The following is an 18,680-nucleotide window of genomic DNA, read 5'->3' on the forward strand; positions in this document are numbered from 1 at the left end:
GTCAGATCACTCTAGTCTACTGATACATCTGATGAATGCTATGATGTTCCCTTTGTAGTAATTCTCTTGTAGGTGACGTCACACCTGTACATGAGCAGAGCATATAGTGGTTTTCCTTCTACTGCAGTAATCGCTGCAGGACCAGAATCCCACAGCCCTAAAGGAAACTCCCACTTCCCACTCATTGTGGGTTAGCCTTTGGAACCCTGGCAGGGATTATGGATCCTTGATCTCCTCCAGACACAGAGACACAGTTTCAATGAACATGTCTCGGAGTTTTTCCCGTCACTGCGTTTGACTTGGGGCGGCAGTGTAGCATAGTGGTTAAGGAGCAGGACTCGTAACCGAAAGGTTGCCGGTTCGATCCCCGCTGGGACACTGCTGCCATACCCTTGGGCAAGGTACTTAACCCACAGTTGCCTCAGTAAATATCCAGCTGTATAAATGGATAACATTGTAAAGAACTGTAACCTATGTAAGTCGCTTTGGATAAAAGTGTCTGCCAAATGAATAAATGTATATTCCAGAGGCTGAACCATGTAATCTTGGGTGTTTGCAGGCTTGGGTAGGCGGGGGTTGGGGGGTTGTGGGGTGTGTGGGGGTGTTGCTGGAGAGGGTTCAGAGAATTGCATCGTGAAACTGAAAGGAACACAGAGTGCTAAAATCGTTTCCATGGTGTGCATGTGCTCGGCATAAACTTTAACCAACCAACAGTGCCATTCATCTTGAACATTTGAACCAAGTTCAAAAGGGGGGGGGTGTCAAACTAATAATCTCGTGTTGATCTCATTCTTGAAACAATAATTGGTTTCGTTCCAAAATGAGAATGGAAACATATTCATCATTACTTATCATCTTTCTTGCTTTCTCACACACACATGCACGCTGGGCGCGCACACACACACGCACGCACACACACACACACACACACACACACACACACACAATGTGGCACAGACATCATGGCATGGAGCGCAGCACATAACTAAGGAAGTTAAAAAAAGATTAACGAGTCATGGTACAACCATATAATGGTGTGCATTTTACAGGTTGTGTTGTGCAACTTTAGAGGCCTGATGTAGGGGCCTGATCTCACCTTAGTTCTATGAGGAAAGGAGCTCAGTTTGGCCCAGAACTGAGCCAAAGGGGGAATTAGACAACGGGAAATAAACACACCCTGTTTCATAGCTACAGCACATGATGTGCCTAGGACATCTGTTTTAGCTTGCGTGAAAGTCATTACACCTACATGGGTAAAATTCACTCGCATGCATTTTTGCATGCATGCATGCATGTCAAATGCATCATCTGTGGGTGGCAAATCCACATTCCTTTCATTACAATGCTCACATAAACATTTTAACAGACCAGTTTTGTGACTGAAATGGTACTTGTTTAATTGTGTTTTTTTTATTCTATTAAAGCAATATTTACACATGAAACTGGAGACCCCAGCTGTTATGATGGTGGCTTCTGTGTTCTCTGTGCTCCAATCCCAAGGCCTTACATCAAGGAGTTGTGTACATGTGTGTGTGTGTGTGTGTGTGTGTGTATGTGTACATTAAACAAAAAAATGCTTAGAAAGAAAATATTACCCATTTCTGACTAAAATTAGATAAGCATACAGCTAAGACATTGATCCCCCCTCCCCCCAGTGGCATGTGGGGGGTCAAGGTATGACACAAACCTGTGAGGGTTCCTGTTACTGCAATATTACAGTGTATTCAATGCACTTTCACACAGAGTCTTGTAGATACTCATGAGGTTCAATGTATAGACCAAGACTCCATGAGGTCATGTTTTATATGTCCTTTTACTGTGTGAAACAGAAACTCCATACATTGTGGTAATGGAGATTTATGAGCAATGATAAAGATAACATCTGGAAAGGACAGACAAGATCCAGACTGCTTTGGTCCTGAACATTCAATACCACACCCTTGAGGCTGTAGGCATTGGACAGGAACATACTGTAGACAAGTGGGTGGATGAGTTTGTGTCTCCCAAATGATGAATATGAATACTGTCCTGGTAACTCATGATGCAAGCCTCTAGTTGTTTTATTATTATTATTATTAAAACAGCTGCAACTTTATCCAGCTCCAGATTCGAAAATCTTGGCAATGATGTGTCCAGTGATGTGTTCCAAATATGTACTGACTTAATTTATTATACACAGATTCCATGATCTGTTGCATATTTGAAATATCAGTAGGTACAGTTCATCATCCATTATCTCTTGGCTTTGCATCTGAAATACTGGTGTGGAATGGTGATTAAATTATGAACAGCGAACAGGTAAACTTAGTTATTTAGCCACTATATGATGCCTTTCATCGGCACAGGTTTTTAATGCTCAGTAATATTGGCAAAAGGTCAAGCTAATAGTAATTAGTAATTAAGGCTAACCCTATCCAAACACAAAAATTTAAGATGTCAGGGAGACAAAATTTTGGGTAGATCTTCATGGTGGCTAATTGTGACTGATTTAGATAAGTCAGTCAGGCAATGTTTTTATATTTGGATTAGGTAAGTAGTTGAATTTAGGTCCAACAGTACTTTTTATGTATTTATGAACAGGACCAGTCAAAAGTTTGGACCTGATTAAGATAATGGGAAACATGCATTCAAAGACATTTTTGTCAAAAGACTTATGTTTAAATGCTTGAAATTTGTTTCTTAGACAAATATAAATAGTGAACATGACGACTGTGTATGAATTTCTTTCCAAAAATAGGATAGTTTTTAAATAGTTTAAGATAGTTTTGACTTGTTTAACACCTTTTTGGTCACTGCATTGGTTCCCTCTGTTATTTTGTAGTAAATCGTAAAAATGAAGAAAAACCTTTCTGAGTAGCTGTGCCCAGACTTTTGACTGGTACTGTATGTATTTATTTGAGCCTGCAACAGGTGTACATAATAAGCTGCTTATGCTTACTTATGTTGATTATATTTACATTCAATACAAGAGTTAATTTTGACAAGGAGGGCACAGCTTGCAAGTCAGCTGTAAACTGTAGAAACATATAATTGTTTCTATTAGGAAAATTAGTGCTTTTACTGTAATTTTTAACTATTATTCCATTCAATTAAACCAAAATGCCAGAAGTATGAAATATTTCTATGACGATTAAGAAGAAGGAATTTATATGGCTGTTTTTATTGTTAAAAAGAATGAAAGCGCCTTTTCTCCTTATAGGAAGATGAAAAACAGATAAGGGTTTGAGGTCAGGCAGGGGTCAGTAACTACAGCACAGAGGGTAATAGATAAAATTCCAGCAGGAGGACTGGTGATGGCAATATTTTTTCAGGTGAGATGTTATTGTCTGTGGAACATTTAAGAACTCCACATTGCTGAAAATAAAATGCCACTGATTTTGTAAATAATAGGAATAATATACATTTTGTTCCCTTTGAAATTCGTTCTGAAATTTCCTGAATCATTTCCTTCTTTTTGGAGGAAAGGGAAAGATATTGTACACACTTTTACATTCTAAACTCTATAATTGGCATGGTAAATTGCACAATTTTACTGTTTATGAATGCACATTAGTTTCTTTGTTAAAACTCACCATAATACTGCATATAACAGCACACACACAGATTTCCAGATTCTTATACTCACAGGGTGAGGGTGAATTGGTAAGGGTCAGAGGTCAGGTAGGGGTCAATAACACCAAAACTCCACTGCTTGTGGTGGGGGAATGGAAAAAATCTATTAGAAGAACTGGTGATGACAGTGAATGTTTTCAGGGAAGATCTTATCATTTGATTTTGTCTCAGAACATTGGACAACTTATTAAATATAAAAATACTAAATACTAAAACATTGCTGCTCCTTTATGAGTAACATAGTTTCCGATTGAGTTGACGACTACATTTTGAGTATTCCTGTTATTCTTTCCACATATATTTATTTAAGAAATTGGACACACATATTTGAAAAAAGAGACTGGCATTATACTCATCACCTTTTATTTCATATTCCTGTTTATATCATTTTCTTTTCTTAAAACTGCATTCAGAAATACATGCAGACAGACTCCCAGAATCCCCCAGGATCCTCCGGAGAGTTACAGTATTTCAGGGAGGCATGCCCACCCCAGCTCTGAAATGACAGTTAACCACATTCTCCATTATTCATTTACAATTTCCATTAATTTTAGTCTTTACCGCATGCCATCAAGGAGGAAATGGAACTCAACTGATATCCCACAGATAGACTGAGCATCTCAGGAGATTAGAATAAAAAGCAGCGGGGGCCTCCCGGAGACTGGCGTCACCTCGGTATTCCCCCAGTTAACCGAGTCAGGAATAGCCATTACGGCGGCCACCGAGCCCTCACGTTGCAAATGACAATACGAGGTGTCCCGGAGTAAGGGCACACCTTGGCTCTAAAATAGGCACTCGTCTGATGTGGCGCCTCGTTCGGTTTCTCAATTACAATGGTGACTCACCCTTCCGGGATTTTAAGTTTCCCTAACCCTGATTGAGACTTCACCATAATTGCCACATGGCTTCCTAAAATAGGTTTTTTTTCTTGTTTTTGTATTTATTTCAAATAGGTCCTTTAATCATGCCAGTACAGTTTAATTGCTGACTGGAATCGATGGAGTACGCTCCATTTTAGCCTTTAAGATTGTTTTTATGACAATTCATCTTTTCGTCTCTGCTGACTGCTAGCTGCAGGCGTTGCTCATGTGGCTGGCTAAGGACCCAGCGTGGAGGCTTTTCGGTTGATAAGGGGTGAAGGAGGGGTGCTGTAAAGCCAAAACCAGGAACAATTGGCAGGCCACATTACAGACTCTACATGACAGATTCCGAGATTTACCTTCAACATCTGTCCACAACACATTTGTTTCAGATCTCAGTGCCTGGGTGGGAAATGTTTTTGAGGCTTAAAACATTTCATTAAGAAAACCCCAGTTCCCTCTTCAACACATTCAATTCTGAGTGGCATAGTGCAAGGTTTTGGATAAAATAAAGCTCATTTTTAAAAAGGAAAAAAAAAGCAGCAGGAAAAGAAAAACAAAAGGAAGCCAATTTCTGTCCAGAGCTTTAAATAAAATCCCGCTTTTTGTATGTGAAGATGCACCCGCTGTGACAGTCACAGGGCTGAAACGACTTTACTAGCTGATGGCTGAATTTTACTGGACAGTTTGAGTCTGGGAGGCTCCTCTGGCCTTGCTCAAATTACACAGGAGTAAAATTCATGAACGGTCTTTCATTAGCATAATACCCAATGTCATCATTAGGGAGGCCTGACTGACATCAGAGGCCTGTAAAGCTGTCTATTTTTACTCACTTTAACATTTTAAACAGCACGTTTCCTATCCCTCTGTGGAATGTGCATTATAAGCAGGATAATAATAGTCAATTACATGCTTTGTAAGACTGGGGCCTACGGTCAAAGAAAAACCCAGATGTAAATGGGAGAAAAAATGGAAATAAATAAATATATAAAAATAAATAAATGAAACAGTCCTTTTTAGTTACTGTCTCAAGAATCTTTCTCGATCCTTGTACTTAAAAGTCTCATACAGCAGGCTACACTGTACTCTTCAGAGGCCAGCTGTACCCGGTCTCTCTGCTTCATGCCCACTGTTATATAACTGTGTTTTCTCTAACCACATTTGCACAGATTTTTTTAAGGTCTTTGTCCAGGGTGGACTCCACACATACACAGATACAGGAATTTCCAGATGGGGCATGTTGTATTCGAGGGACCAATAAATTAACGTCCTACATCGAGCTGCATGGTTTGTAAAGTTTTTTTTCTTGCACTCACTCATTTAACTGTCTGATTGCCCAGTGCAGTTCATAATCATTCTGATCCATGTGGAATTTTTGTGGCTGTCAGTTCACTTGGTCACCAGGAAGATTGCTCTACGAATTTCAGCAGCTGAACTCTTGGGTGTCATAGAGCCATTCTCTTTCCCCTGCTTCCAGCTGGAGTGTATACTTTACTGAACTCATCAGTCACTGTAAAGTACACAGACTGTGAATTTCCCAGCATGCAAAGCTGGAGTAATATAAACAACAGTGCATTACATGGGCCCATGAGCACAAAGGCTTATGTGGTTATTTCAGATGGCGATTTTATACACCATTTGTGTTTTATCTGCACATAACAACCAGGGGTCTAGCACACTTCTGTGTTTTAATTGAATACCCCATGTCTGAGAGCATGAAAAAAACAACAACAAAAACAATAAAAACTAACATTCTCGCGAAGTCTATGGCAACATAAAATCTGGATGGATTTCGTCCATTGGTTTTGCAGATGTGTAGATCACACGCTCTTGAAAGCTTGTAGGCTTCGCGCAGATCAGTGTGTTCTCATCTCAAAAATGCTGGCCCCTCCACAGCGCTGGTTTCCCTCAACATCTGCTCTCTCCAAGCAGTGGGAATTGAGATTAAAAGGAGTAAATCGGAGTTCAGCTGTGTCCTATACGGATCTTAATGACGAGGGAGTGATTGCGGAGCATTCGCAGATGTCCAGCGCACACGTTCTTACAAGGAAAAAGGTCCGTTTTGCCAGACGCTATCACTCAAAGTGTGTAATATCTGTCTCTCTGACAGGACGTGGGTGGAAAAAAGACAGGTATAACAAGACAGGGACAGTGGCCATTTCATGGCAATGGCAATACAAGGAGCCATTACTGACAATGACAAATATTTGTCATCTCACCACCCCAAGAATGCCCCCCTTGACTTGACAGTAAGGAGCCACAGCCAGAGTGTAGGAGACAAACAATGATGTAATGGCCTATCCAGCCTGAAGTGGAGACATTAACCCTTTCACATCTTTAGGCCCTGTTCACATCTGGCATTAAGGGCGTACTCACACTAGGCCCGGATGCCTTGTACCGTGCCCGAGCACGATTGTCCCCCCTCCCCACTCCCCTGCTGGCCTCCGCTCACATTGTGCTTAATGTTCCGGACCCGAGCCTCTTTACTTAGGTCATCACAACGTGACTTTTTGTGTTGAAGAAACGCGTTCTCGCACAGCACAATGGAGTTCATGATTGTGCTTACTTTGTGGCTTATTTGGAGTCGTTTTGGGTGTGGTGACAGACGGCCCTCTTACATGCTTTATAGATTTATCAATTATGCAACGCAGCGATTTTCAGTTAATCGTGCTGCACCTATAACAAGATTTTCACAGAGGCAGCTGACATTTTAGTCATTATTGGCTGCTTCATTTGTGATACTCCGACTCAGCCCCTGACAACAGCAATGCTTACATCGCCATGTAAAGTATGGTTAGTTTTATTTCGCTTGCTGGTAATCAAGCTAATGTGGGGATCCACAGTTATTTTTCGGTACAGATCTACAGAATTAACCAATCAAAGATCATTTTGGAGGTAGCCAGCTTGTTATATTTAAGGGAGTCAGCTAGCTAATCAAATTATGGTTTAAAGGATTTATTATGTCTGGGCGTGTAACTAACAGATATCCAGCTAACTGTTGCTATAACGGATATATTTGTTAAATGGGACAGTTGCATCATTAATGTCATGTTCGAGTTCCGTGCTCGGGCACGGTTAGCGATCACACTGATGCATACCGTGCCAGAGTCCAACTGAACTGTGCCCGAGCCCACCTCTTCAAGTGGGCCCGAGCACGGTACGGAGTGATCACACTAGTCAAACAAACTGAACTTTGGGGGTCAAACGTGCTCGGGCACGGTACTGATAGCCGAGTGTGAGTACACGCTAACATGCGTCTTGGGTGATCCGATCACAAGTGGACAGCTCTAAGTACAGGTGTGAATGCACCCAAGACGCATTGAGGATGCACTGAGATCTGGTCACTCAGACCACATTCGGAGGTGGTCTGGGCCGCATATGGCCACATTCTTTTAGCAGTGTGTACGGGAATGTGTCCTGGGCCACATTAAAGGACCGCCTACTCAACTGACGTCCTCTGTGTAAGACACTGAAAAGGACACTCATTAAGTGACCCAGGCACTTCAGTGCTTTCAGTGTTAAGGCAATTTAAACAGCAAGTTTCAAAGACAGACATTCGCTGATTCACAGACATACTAGATACACAGCTGGAAATAATAGTCTGCTTTTTGCAATGCAGTAATGCTGAACAGGATGTTCGTTTCACTACTTTCGATTCTTTCTTCTAATACATTATTCCATATTAAGTGCACTTCCTTTAAACTTAGAAAAGTATTTGATAAACAAGCTCACAATACTAGCATGCTACCTAGCTAGCTAGCAACCGTTGATACTGAAGTACACAATGAAACATTTTCATTGCAGTGAATGACGTAAGAACGTTTGGAAACTAAATAACTTGCTTAGCCTATTTAAATCACCTATACTGGCAAGGTGCCAGCCAAATACGGTTAAGCTGAAAAGATTTTAATCTAGCATTTCTGCTTTTTCCAAAGGTAAACAGAATTTGAGTCCCTGCATCTGAAAATTTCGAAAAGCCCATATATATTATAGTGTGTCAAACATCTTGGGAGATTTGGTTTGCCTGGAACATGCCAAGGAATAGACCCAGTCTGTATTGTTTTGATTTCTTCTTCTTTTTTAATTTCCGGCAGACTAGGCACGGGAAATGATGTATGTGTTTATTTGCATACAGAGTGGGAATTTGAGATCCGATCACAAGTGGTCACTCGAGACGCATGTTCTAATGCCAGGTGTGAAGTGACGTACTTAGAGCTGTCCACTTGTGATCGGATCACCTAAGACGCATGTTGTTGCCAGGTGTGAACAGGGCCTTAGACAGCCTCCATTAAAGGTCATTATCACTCATGACTTAACCTTTCAGTTACTTCCACTTATAAAGAAATGAATTAAGTCACCTGCTGGGGCCTAAAGGTTAACCTTAACATTAACGCCTGGTTAGTGCACTGATGTAGGGCAGGATTTGTGTCCATCGAAGAATCCTACAGTATGTACGGATCCTGCTCCTTAGTAACAGAAAAAAGGTCACAGAATTCTGCCCTAGGGAAAATAAGTATGGTAATGCGAGTAAAACTAATCCAGAATATCCAGAAGCTTTATCCAGAGGTATGCTGCCCACAGGCAAACTGAAACACGCATTTGCTCAGCACAATGTGCGGTGAACGACGAGACTGATTGAGTTAAGTGCTTAGTTTACAAACACACTTTTAAGAGTCAGATTGGAGCTATTATGTTGTCATTTTATATGTTTCTGACTGTAACCCTGACTTTGGATCATAGTGGCAAATACAAAACAGATTAAAAAAAAAAAACCTATGAACCACAATAATTTTAGGAATGGGAAAGCACAGATATTCAGGTACCCAGTGGAGTGAATTAACCTAGAATTAATGTATTTAATTTACGAATTGAAGTCTTTACCAGAACATGCAAAAAAAACACTAATATGAATCACAAGCCTGGACTACATTCAAACCCAACGGACCATCTGGGAAGAACATGTCTCTTTCATCAAACTTTCAATTCTGACAACTATTAGTAGATGTTCCCGCAGTATGGCTTTTTTCTGTCTCTGACCTACAATGATGTATTGGCATAGATAAAGCAGCTGATGTGATATACAGTACATTTAAACACACACGTGTGTGTGAAATTACGAAGCAGTTCTACACTTGTGTGCTTCTCCTTCTAGGTGTGATTCCTTTTTTGTGTGTGTGACCTGTGGACAAATTCCAGTTTACTGGAAACTCAGCCTCTTTACAGACAAGAGAAAACAATGACATCATTGCGCTTCCTGGACCGCAGGACATCTGCTCACAAACCCTTTAGGAAAGTGTGAGGAAATGCATCATAACGCACAATGCGGCAGACGTGGACGTACGGCACCGGGCCATCGGGCTGGTGTTATGTCTGCTAGCGCCCTGGGCAAGAACACTAAATTAAAGTGAGGGAGCTTAGAGGAGTCACAGCCCTTTCCGCTGTCAGCAGCAGCCGGCCAAGTTTGAGTCACGCAGACAGTCTCCCCTGTACGTTGTGACAATGTGGCCTCTCCTGTCGAGCGCAATGAAAAAAGGTCACCAGAGAGGCGAAGACCGTACGGCTAAAAACTCCCTTTTTTGTGTGGCCAGGACAACCAGGGCGAGAGCCCCTGGCAGCTGAACTCATCTGGCCCCGCAGCTGTGCCGGAATTCTCGCGCGCGCGGAACAACCAAACGCGGCCGCTGGCGACGCTGGCTCTCGCTGAGGCTGCTCTCTCCAGTTTTCCCCCTCTCACCAGGAAGAAATAACAAATATTTACATTGAGAGCTGGCTGAGAACAGTGAAGCACAGCCTCCAGTATGAAAGGCTGGCACGTTTCAGTGAGAGCAGTCAGAACGCTTCTGTTCTCCTTCTCTGGCTTTCCGTGTTGCACTGTGATCCAGAACATACAGTAGGCATTTTGTTTTGCCGATTAAATGAATAATGTCCTTTGGTTAATGGGATCAGCAAGGAAAATCCAGGAAGCCTAACGGCTCTGGAATCAGACACAGAACTAAGCCTGGGAATGCAAAAGCACAACAACAAATAAAGACAAACCCCCTCCCCCCCATTGCTTTTTTAGTCGGCATCACTTTATTACGCACATGTTTCCATGACATGCTCAGCAGACATCTGAAAAGATCATATCCATCTCGTTGACCTGCTTACACATGGAATGTTTGTTTCACCACTCAACTGTTTTACATCATATGGTTGAAAGCGTTGTCATTGCCGAGGCATTTTAATAACCTTATTGGCTTTGCTATGAGATGTGAGCACTGAACCTTTAAAGGCTAAGAGTAGAGCTAAAGGACAGCTGACTCATCCCTTCTTTACCCAAAAGGAAATGTCCTGAACTGAAAAAGAATGGAAGGTCCGTTGTGAGGTTTTCAACTTCAGGCTTAATCTAGCATCGGTGCTTTTTTTGTGAGTTACTTATATCACAGTCCTTTTAAAGGTGCATTAACTGTTGTGACTGATCAGTTTGTAAATCATACAGAATATGATTCAATCACTCACACACACACACACACACACACACACACACACACACACACACACACATGCCTGTCAGAAATTCTGCTAAATTCTTGTCTTTCATTTCTAATTATTATCAAGAGCTTTCTAGTGCATGAAGTCAATATGCCAATGTTTTACAGTGCAACTATTTGTTACCCATGTGTGGTATTTATAAAACAGAAAATTACAAAAACAGCAAAATACACAATAAACTCTATACAAGAATAAAATCCAGTGCAAGCTAAAACATATTTGGTATACAACAACAACCTGTCAACTGTGTAAACCTGTCTTACAGATGTGGAAGCTAGTCTGAGTGAGTCAAAGTGACTCAGGCTGAATGTACCTGAAAGCGTAAAATGAGTATTCACTCTGCCAGTACGGCTGCAATTTTATGTCACCAAAAATCTGAATATGGACAACTGCTGCCACCTGGTGGAAGAAAGATGGCACTAACATAAATTGTTCTCATTATGGCCTTTGCTCAGTAGTTGAAAACTTGAGATGAAAAATAAAAAGCAATGTTAATAATAAAAACCTAGTTCTACTAGTGCACTTAGATATCTGGCAAAACACGATAAGAATATTAATGAGATAATCCAAAATTGTATAAAGGTGTCAGTGATCTCTGAAATAAATTAACATAAATAAACAATAAATAAACATAAATAAACAATAATTACTCCTGGTTGTGTAACAGTACATAACAAATGCGCCACAACAACTTCTACACACAGATCATTAACGAAAAAATCCTTTGTTGTAGGAGGCTGTAAAAGCTGAAATTAACTAAACACTTATAACATACAGATACACGATGACACTAGATCACACTTAGCCCACGGTTACGAAGTTACGATCATGAGCAGACTTTTTGTGATGTGTGCATAGGAGATGAAAGATTTTGAATTATAAGAGGCATCATGTATTTAGTTGGCTTCTTTTGATATAAAGCAGGACGTGACCTCTGTTGTCTCCGACGCACAGAATGATTCTGGTTTTCATTCTGATCAGATTTTGATTTCCTAACTGATTTTTTTTTGTTTGCAGAGGGTAGTAACCAGTTGCAGATCATTCTCAGTCTCATTTGCATGTTTACATTTAGGGATAATTTACTTGAACCACTCATGCATCTCAGGGTACAAAGTAGCCTGACATCAATGGGCATTTCATCGAGATTATGAAGGAAGGTTTCCCTTTACTTTCAGTCCGATTCACAGTGCACACTTGATCAGTGATATATACTCCACACAGAAAGCTACAGTAATTCTGACCTCTAATCTTCATCCCTATTCTCCTGTGATATTCAGAACAAAGTCCTCCATACAAACCAATGTATGTCCAAAACACAAAAACACAGGTGTAACGTGCCGTGGCTTCTTCCTCCTTGATCATCCCCACATGCCAAGGTGCCAGAGATCCTCTCAGGTCCTAGTTGTTACTTTCAAAGAACATGAAATCCTGAGGGAAAACATCAGAAGACTTCAAGTCCATACCCCTAACACAAAGCAAGATGGATCCAGTGCTCACATACTAATGCGTTTTGACACAATGAGCGATATGATGGGGAATCGGGTGTGTTTTACCTTGAAATGTTTCACACTTTCAGATTCACAGCATAACCTTTTTTCAAAAAATGTTTTTGCTGCACTGTTCTAGCTTGTCTTCATTCTGTATGACTGCTACTGCAATTCTGTTTGTACTGTGACATTATCACAGCACAAATATTCCAAGCTTTTGATACTTCAGAACTTTCATAAAGTGCTGAAATTGCAAACTGACGTGTCTGGGGTAACAGGAACGATTAAATGTAGGTTGCTGGCATGCGGCTGAAGCTGACTGGTTGATCATTCATTAAAGGTGGACAGTGAACAGGCTGCTCGCTGAGAGAATGCATAGAACCCTTTTCATTACATTACATTACAATGTTTTCATTTATCAGACGCTCTTATCCAGAGTGACTTGCATATATTACAGTTTTTTCTACATGTTATCCATTCATACATCTGGATATTTACTGAGGCAATTGCGAGTACCTTGTCCAATGGCAAGGCTCCAGCAGGGAATCAAACCAGCAACCTTTCAGTTACAAACCCTGCTTCTTACCACTATACTACAGTGCCACCCCTTTTCACCTCCTCTCAAACATTATTATTATACTTACGATAAGGAAGCAGGCGCCTATCATCACTGCTTTCATTCTGACGTCCAGGTCCATGGGGAACTGGATTCCGAAGTTGTCGGTATCAGTGAAAGCCTCCCGGAGAAGGCCGGTCCACTGCTTACTGATCTTTCCGATCTTGTTGACCTCGTCCATGGTCAGGATCTGTCAACAACATGATTCCATTAGAGGCTAGAATCAGACAGCCTAACACTTCATTGGGTTGACTTCAAGGACACCACCAGTCACATGTGGCTTCCCATAATGTATCACTCATAGTGTCAGCATTTCAAATACCTGCATCTACTGTAAATATGACAGGGTGTCAAGATTATCTTTGAAGGGATTCTTACATACAGTACACCATAAGAAGTACCATTATTAATAATATAATTATTCTTGTACGTAACAGCTACTTTTTGGTGTGAAAGTAGCTATAGACAAAGTCAGTAAAAACCCTATACATAGACTGATAACATAATATACACCTAATGCTGGAACAGTCTGTTTTCCCTGACAGAGGCAGTTGTGTTCTGGTCATTATCAGGACGTCAAAGTATATAAAGAGTTAATAACTTTCGCACATGATATTTAGCTAATGCTGCATCAACATTGTAAGAATGTCGTGCTTTAGCCGGGTCCCCAGGCAGGAAGTGTGCCGTTTTAAACTCAGCCTCTAATTGCGTTCATTGGAAGCTACAATAAAAACAATCGGAGCATGAAACAATGGCCGCGCTGTTCCGCACAAGAGCACGGCAGCCCCCGGAGGGCGTGTTTATCCACACGTTTCACTCTGATTAGAGACACATTTCCTCCCTTCGGAGAGGGATGAGGAGTCCTAATGGGAGTCTGGGGCCTGAATGCGTATGGGTTCCCGCTCTCTCTGTGTTCAGCAAACTTCATTAACTCTCGTGTTCTGACAAGGGTACCTCAAAGTCGACGTCTGGCAGACAGTTCCAGCCGCAGAGGGGTCCCTGCAGCTTCAGAACCGGCTCCCTGTTCTCGTTCTCCACGATGAACTTGGGCAGGCAGGGATGCCACTGCTGGATGACGTACCCCACCGTGTTCCCCGGCGGAGCCTGGACCTCCAGCTGAGGGGAAGAGGAATGGAGAAAGAGAAAACTTTACTTCACTTTAAGTAAACTGCTCCTCTCAGGACCTAGGGTTGTTCTCTGGGTGGAATTATTCATAAAATCAGGGAAACTGTAAGTTTGCACTTATCAAGCACTTACTAGATGGTTTTCACCTTGAAGGTCACATCTGCATGATGTGTGCCTGTACATCCAAACTAACACATTAAACTAATTTTGTTTGAGTTCTCAATATATTTTTCTCAGATAACTTGCAGTAATTTCTATCTACAACCAGTGATGATAAACTTATTGCCATATTGCAGCCCCACTAACTAGTATATATTCATTTGAACCCAATACGGAACCTAAGAACAGCAGCCTCCCACTTATGTTTACACTTTTAAAATGACATATGGCTTTTGTGACCTGAAGTCATTCCCCTTGTGACTTTACAGAGAACACCACCCGACGAGTTTATACCTATCTTGTTCCTTGGCGATAGAAGACAAAATTTTCTTAAATAAAACTGAAATGCTTAGTATTAATCCTCAGGTTTGAACGTACACTGACAAAAATCAAGATGCTAAGTTAAATATGCTGTCATGGCAGACTTCAAAATCAATGCACTCTGCAAGCAGACATTTTTTCCCTGTTTTTCAACAACTGACACTGCCTGCACTATGAGCAGTAGGGTCTAATCAATGTTTTAGTCATTTTACCTATTGACTGATTCAATGGAAAGCATGGAAGGCTTATCAGGAAAAACTACTTTGATGCATACTTCATGTAGCCAGATTTGAAAGGCACCATGTGCAAGTGTTCAGATGCATCCCTCTTCTAATTCAAAATCTCAAAAGTCCTGAAACATGTACTGTAATGCTGAAATGATAATATAAAGTTTACGTATTGATCATTTTTCGGACAGCGGTCCTGGGTGCGCTTCAAGAACAGTGACAACTAGTGACTGGGCAGGGAGACTGTGCCAGCTCACCTCCTGCAGACAGCAGGGGAAGCAGCAGGACATGCATTTCAGCGGCCGGGTCACTGTGATCACTTCCTGCCCGAAGTTGTCCACGACCCTGATGGTGAAGGAGCGCAGGGGACCGCAGCATTGCCTGGTCAGGCAGTCGTTCTCCTCCACCGCGTAGAACACGTTCTGGCCCATCGAGTTCCGCACCTCGTACTTGTTGTTGCTTTCAAACCCGACAAGAGCTGCAAGCAGAGTAGAACACAGACAGAGGAAATCACTCATGGTATTGTACTGTAGGTCAGCTGGCGCGTGACAGTGTAGCAGGGCAGCGGTGTGGCACAGTGGTAAGAAGCAGGGCTCGTAACCAAAAGGTTTCTGGTTCGATTCCCTGCTGGGACACTGCTGTTGTACCCTTGGGCAAAGCACGTAACCTGCAATTGCCTCAGTAAATATCCAGCTGTATAATATGGATAAAACTGTTAAATAGATGGATAACAGCATCTGCTCTGTGACAATAAGGTAACGTAATGAGATGCTGACTGGATGATGTGAGGACGTACTGGGCAGAATCGCAGAGTAATACAGCTTCAGTGGAATCTGCAAACCTTCACCAGTATAAAAAGGCAGCAGAGCTAACTGAGAAACAACATTAACCACATTCCAATATGTCAAAAAATACTTTGTTATGCAACATGTCTATAACATGTCACCTGTCACACAGACACCCACATATCTCAAGACACCCTTATTTCAAAATTACCATTTCCCTTAAGGACATACCTTCTATAAGTTCTACCTTCTGTTTTATAAGCAACTGATCAACCTGTGGAGGAGGAAAGAGAGAAAAATACATACATCCAATCAGATATATCATAACGCTTATGAAATTTGTTATGAGTTAGTTTTGAATATTTAAATACCGCAATGGCCTCCAGGAAACATTTTTTGTACAACAGTTTACGGACATCTAGCTGTTTTCTAAAATTATCATTGTAGTTTCATACCAATTCTGGAAGCAGCAGTGTGGTATCATGGTAAGAAGCACGTTCACAAACAAAAGGTTTCTGGTACAATTCCCTGCTGGGCCACTACTGTTGTGCCCTTGGGCAAGGTACTTAACCTACAATTGCCTCAGTTAATATTCAGCTGTAAATCTGTAACCTATGCAAGCTGTTCTGGTTAAGAGTGCCTGCTAAATGACAATAATGTAATGTAAAATCATCAAGTGAGAACCAATTTAAATTTCCCATCAGTTCCAGAGAACTTAGTGTTTGGTGGACCCACGCAAATGGCGTAGCAGGTCAATGGCCCTTACAACGCTTTTAGAGCCTGAATTGTAAATGCCTACCTGCATACATGGAAGCTCACCTGTGTCAGGTACTCCAGGCCTGGAGGACACCCTGGCATGGGGGGGTTGGGCACCATGTACATATTCATGTGTAGACACTGGAGGAAGGGCAGTACATAAGGAAGGAGTGGGGTGTTAGACATGCTTGGAAGACAAATGAGAATATTATTAAAGTAAAAATAAAACTGCAACCCAATATTGATTGCTCATATAGATAAGGGGACTATAAAGAAGAAATCTTTATCTGTAAATTTCAAAATGAAATAGAAATACAAACAAAACAAAATTGGGATCTATGATCAATAGTAACAATTCTACAACAATACAAATCAGTTACTGTACTGCAGCCTGGGGAGAATTTAGACTGTTCTGATTCATACCTAATAACTTTTACTTGACTTTGTAACTTTCAGTAGCGATGAAACAAGATTAAATAAAATTTACCTGACTGACTAACTGGAATCCACTGATGGTCATTACCTTGACATGATATCTTAAAATCTTCTCATTCATAAATTCATACGTGCCAGAATTTCTATGTTTATGACCGATAGAAACAACATTACCAATAAATGTAAGTGAAACCGTTAATGGATTTGATCTATGCTTCTGTTGCGTTGGAACTATTCATAATGCTTCTAACTGAATACAATTAATTAATTAATTAATATTGATAATAATATTTACAGCACAATCAGAATAAATTTTACTTCCTGTTAAACCATTTTAAATGATTAGTAAAAACAAGGACTTTTTATAAACCTATCTATAGTACGTGCTGTGCGGTATTGGCGGTAAAGTGAGATCTAGCACCATCTTGTGTTTCTTGCAATAACAGGCACTTTTAGATGCTTATTGTTACATTTGAGAATTGCCTTCTCGCGTTACCGTTTGTAAAGTAATGTACAACGGTTATGGATGTGTGTGTGTGTGTGTGTGTGTGTGTGTGTGTGTGTGTGTGTGTGTTTGATATTATTGTATAGGTTCACGAACCTATGAACAAAAAATAAAATGTTGGCGATTCAGCCGCAACGGTTTTTTATTTTTAACTGTTGGCTTGGGGTTGCTTACGGTCATAGGTCGCTTTATTTTGGGGCGAAACAAGCCCAATATTTATTAAGCACGATTTTTTTGTTTAGTCAATCTCAAATTAGGTATAATCAAGATGCCCAGTAGGCACCATGCTGCGTGCGCATCAGATACTAAATGATTAGTCACCACGCAAAGTTGTAACAGCGAAACTGTCACTACCATTAAGGCTGAATTTGTAATGAATTGTTCAGTAAATAAATCAGGAAAGTGCGATGTTTCCATGAACTGTGAGCCTCCCGTTACGTCGCAACATTCAGTACTGTTATACTGTTCGTAAACAACCAATGGGAATCCAATTACCAGCTCACTGGCCCACATGCATTAAGCCATTTAATACGAATGCCACACCATATCCTTCCTATTCACCCATTATTCATAAAGGAAATGCACAATGTCGTTCATGTAAATATAATGAAAGGTCGCACACTACTAACAACGTGGAAAAAAATGTTTTATTTCTTATATGCTATCTCAATGCAGGTCGCTCCCATCTTGAGGGGGCGTATTCCGGGAACGGCATAGCCTGAGCTGGTGGTGCAATTCCTAATAAAAAAAAATGTATGATACGCAACACTTCATAGACATGAATTAGTAAAATGTTGTTAAAACAACAAATTCTGACCAAGACTCACCAGATTTTATCCCCCAAAATTCAGCAGTATGTAATTTGAGCAGACCTCGAGAGATGTATACAGCATTAAGTACTAGATACCGTAAACCTTTCCTTACCCGTGCTATCATTGGAAGGCGTCATTTTGTCCCTACCCATAAAATGAACGGACCAATCCTAAAATAGGAACAAAGAATCTACTCGATGCTATGTTGTAATTGGCTTTCACGCCCGTATATTTATATATGCACATTTTTATTGGCCCAGAGTATTGTGAGGCGGGATATTAGACAAACACCGTTGTAGAGGTCTGTCGTGGATAATCTAACTGTGGCTTTATACGTCGTACAGTTTCACAGATTCTGCTGGATTCATTGATATGGCCTGGTGTAGTTGGGTATTGCGAATAGGAAAATCCATTCATATAAAATAAAGAGTAGTGGCATATGCGCAGAA

General features: G+C 40.9%; 1 protein-coding gene across 2 annotated transcripts; it reads right to left on the reverse strand.

Annotated features, from left to right (window-relative positions):
• Positions 1 to 10,993: 10,993 nt before the first annotated feature.
• Positions 10,994 to 18,322, reverse strand: si:ch73-206p6.1 (phospholipid scramblase 1). Of its 2 annotated transcripts, XM_036521631.1 has the most exons (7): positions 18,247 to 18,322; positions 16,543 to 16,620; positions 15,955 to 15,997; positions 15,196 to 15,416; positions 14,061 to 14,222; positions 13,135 to 13,296; positions 10,994 to 12,431 (listed from the first exon to the last, which is right to left on the reverse strand). In XM_036521631.1, exons 2-7 carry the CDS (start codon positions 16,609 to 16,611, stop codon positions 12,402 to 12,404), a joined length of 687 nt encoding a protein of 228 aa, XP_036377524.1. In that variant the 5' UTR covers positions 16,612 to 16,620; positions 18,247 to 18,322; the 3' UTR covers positions 10,994 to 12,401. The 2 variants fall into 2 exon arrangements, with proteins under 2 accessions (XP_036377524.1, XP_036377525.1); XM_036521632.1 differs by lacking the exon at positions 18,247 to 18,322 and having other exon boundaries at positions 16,523 to 16,593.
• Between the last annotated feature and the right edge of the window lie 358 nt (positions 18,323 to 18,680).

The sequence above is a fragment of the Megalops cyprinoides genome, chromosome 2 (assembly GCF_013368585.1).
Source record: "Megalops cyprinoides isolate fMegCyp1 chromosome 2, fMegCyp1.pri, whole genome shotgun sequence".
NCBI lineage: Eukaryota > Metazoa > Chordata > Actinopteri > Elopiformes > Megalopidae > Megalops > Megalops cyprinoides.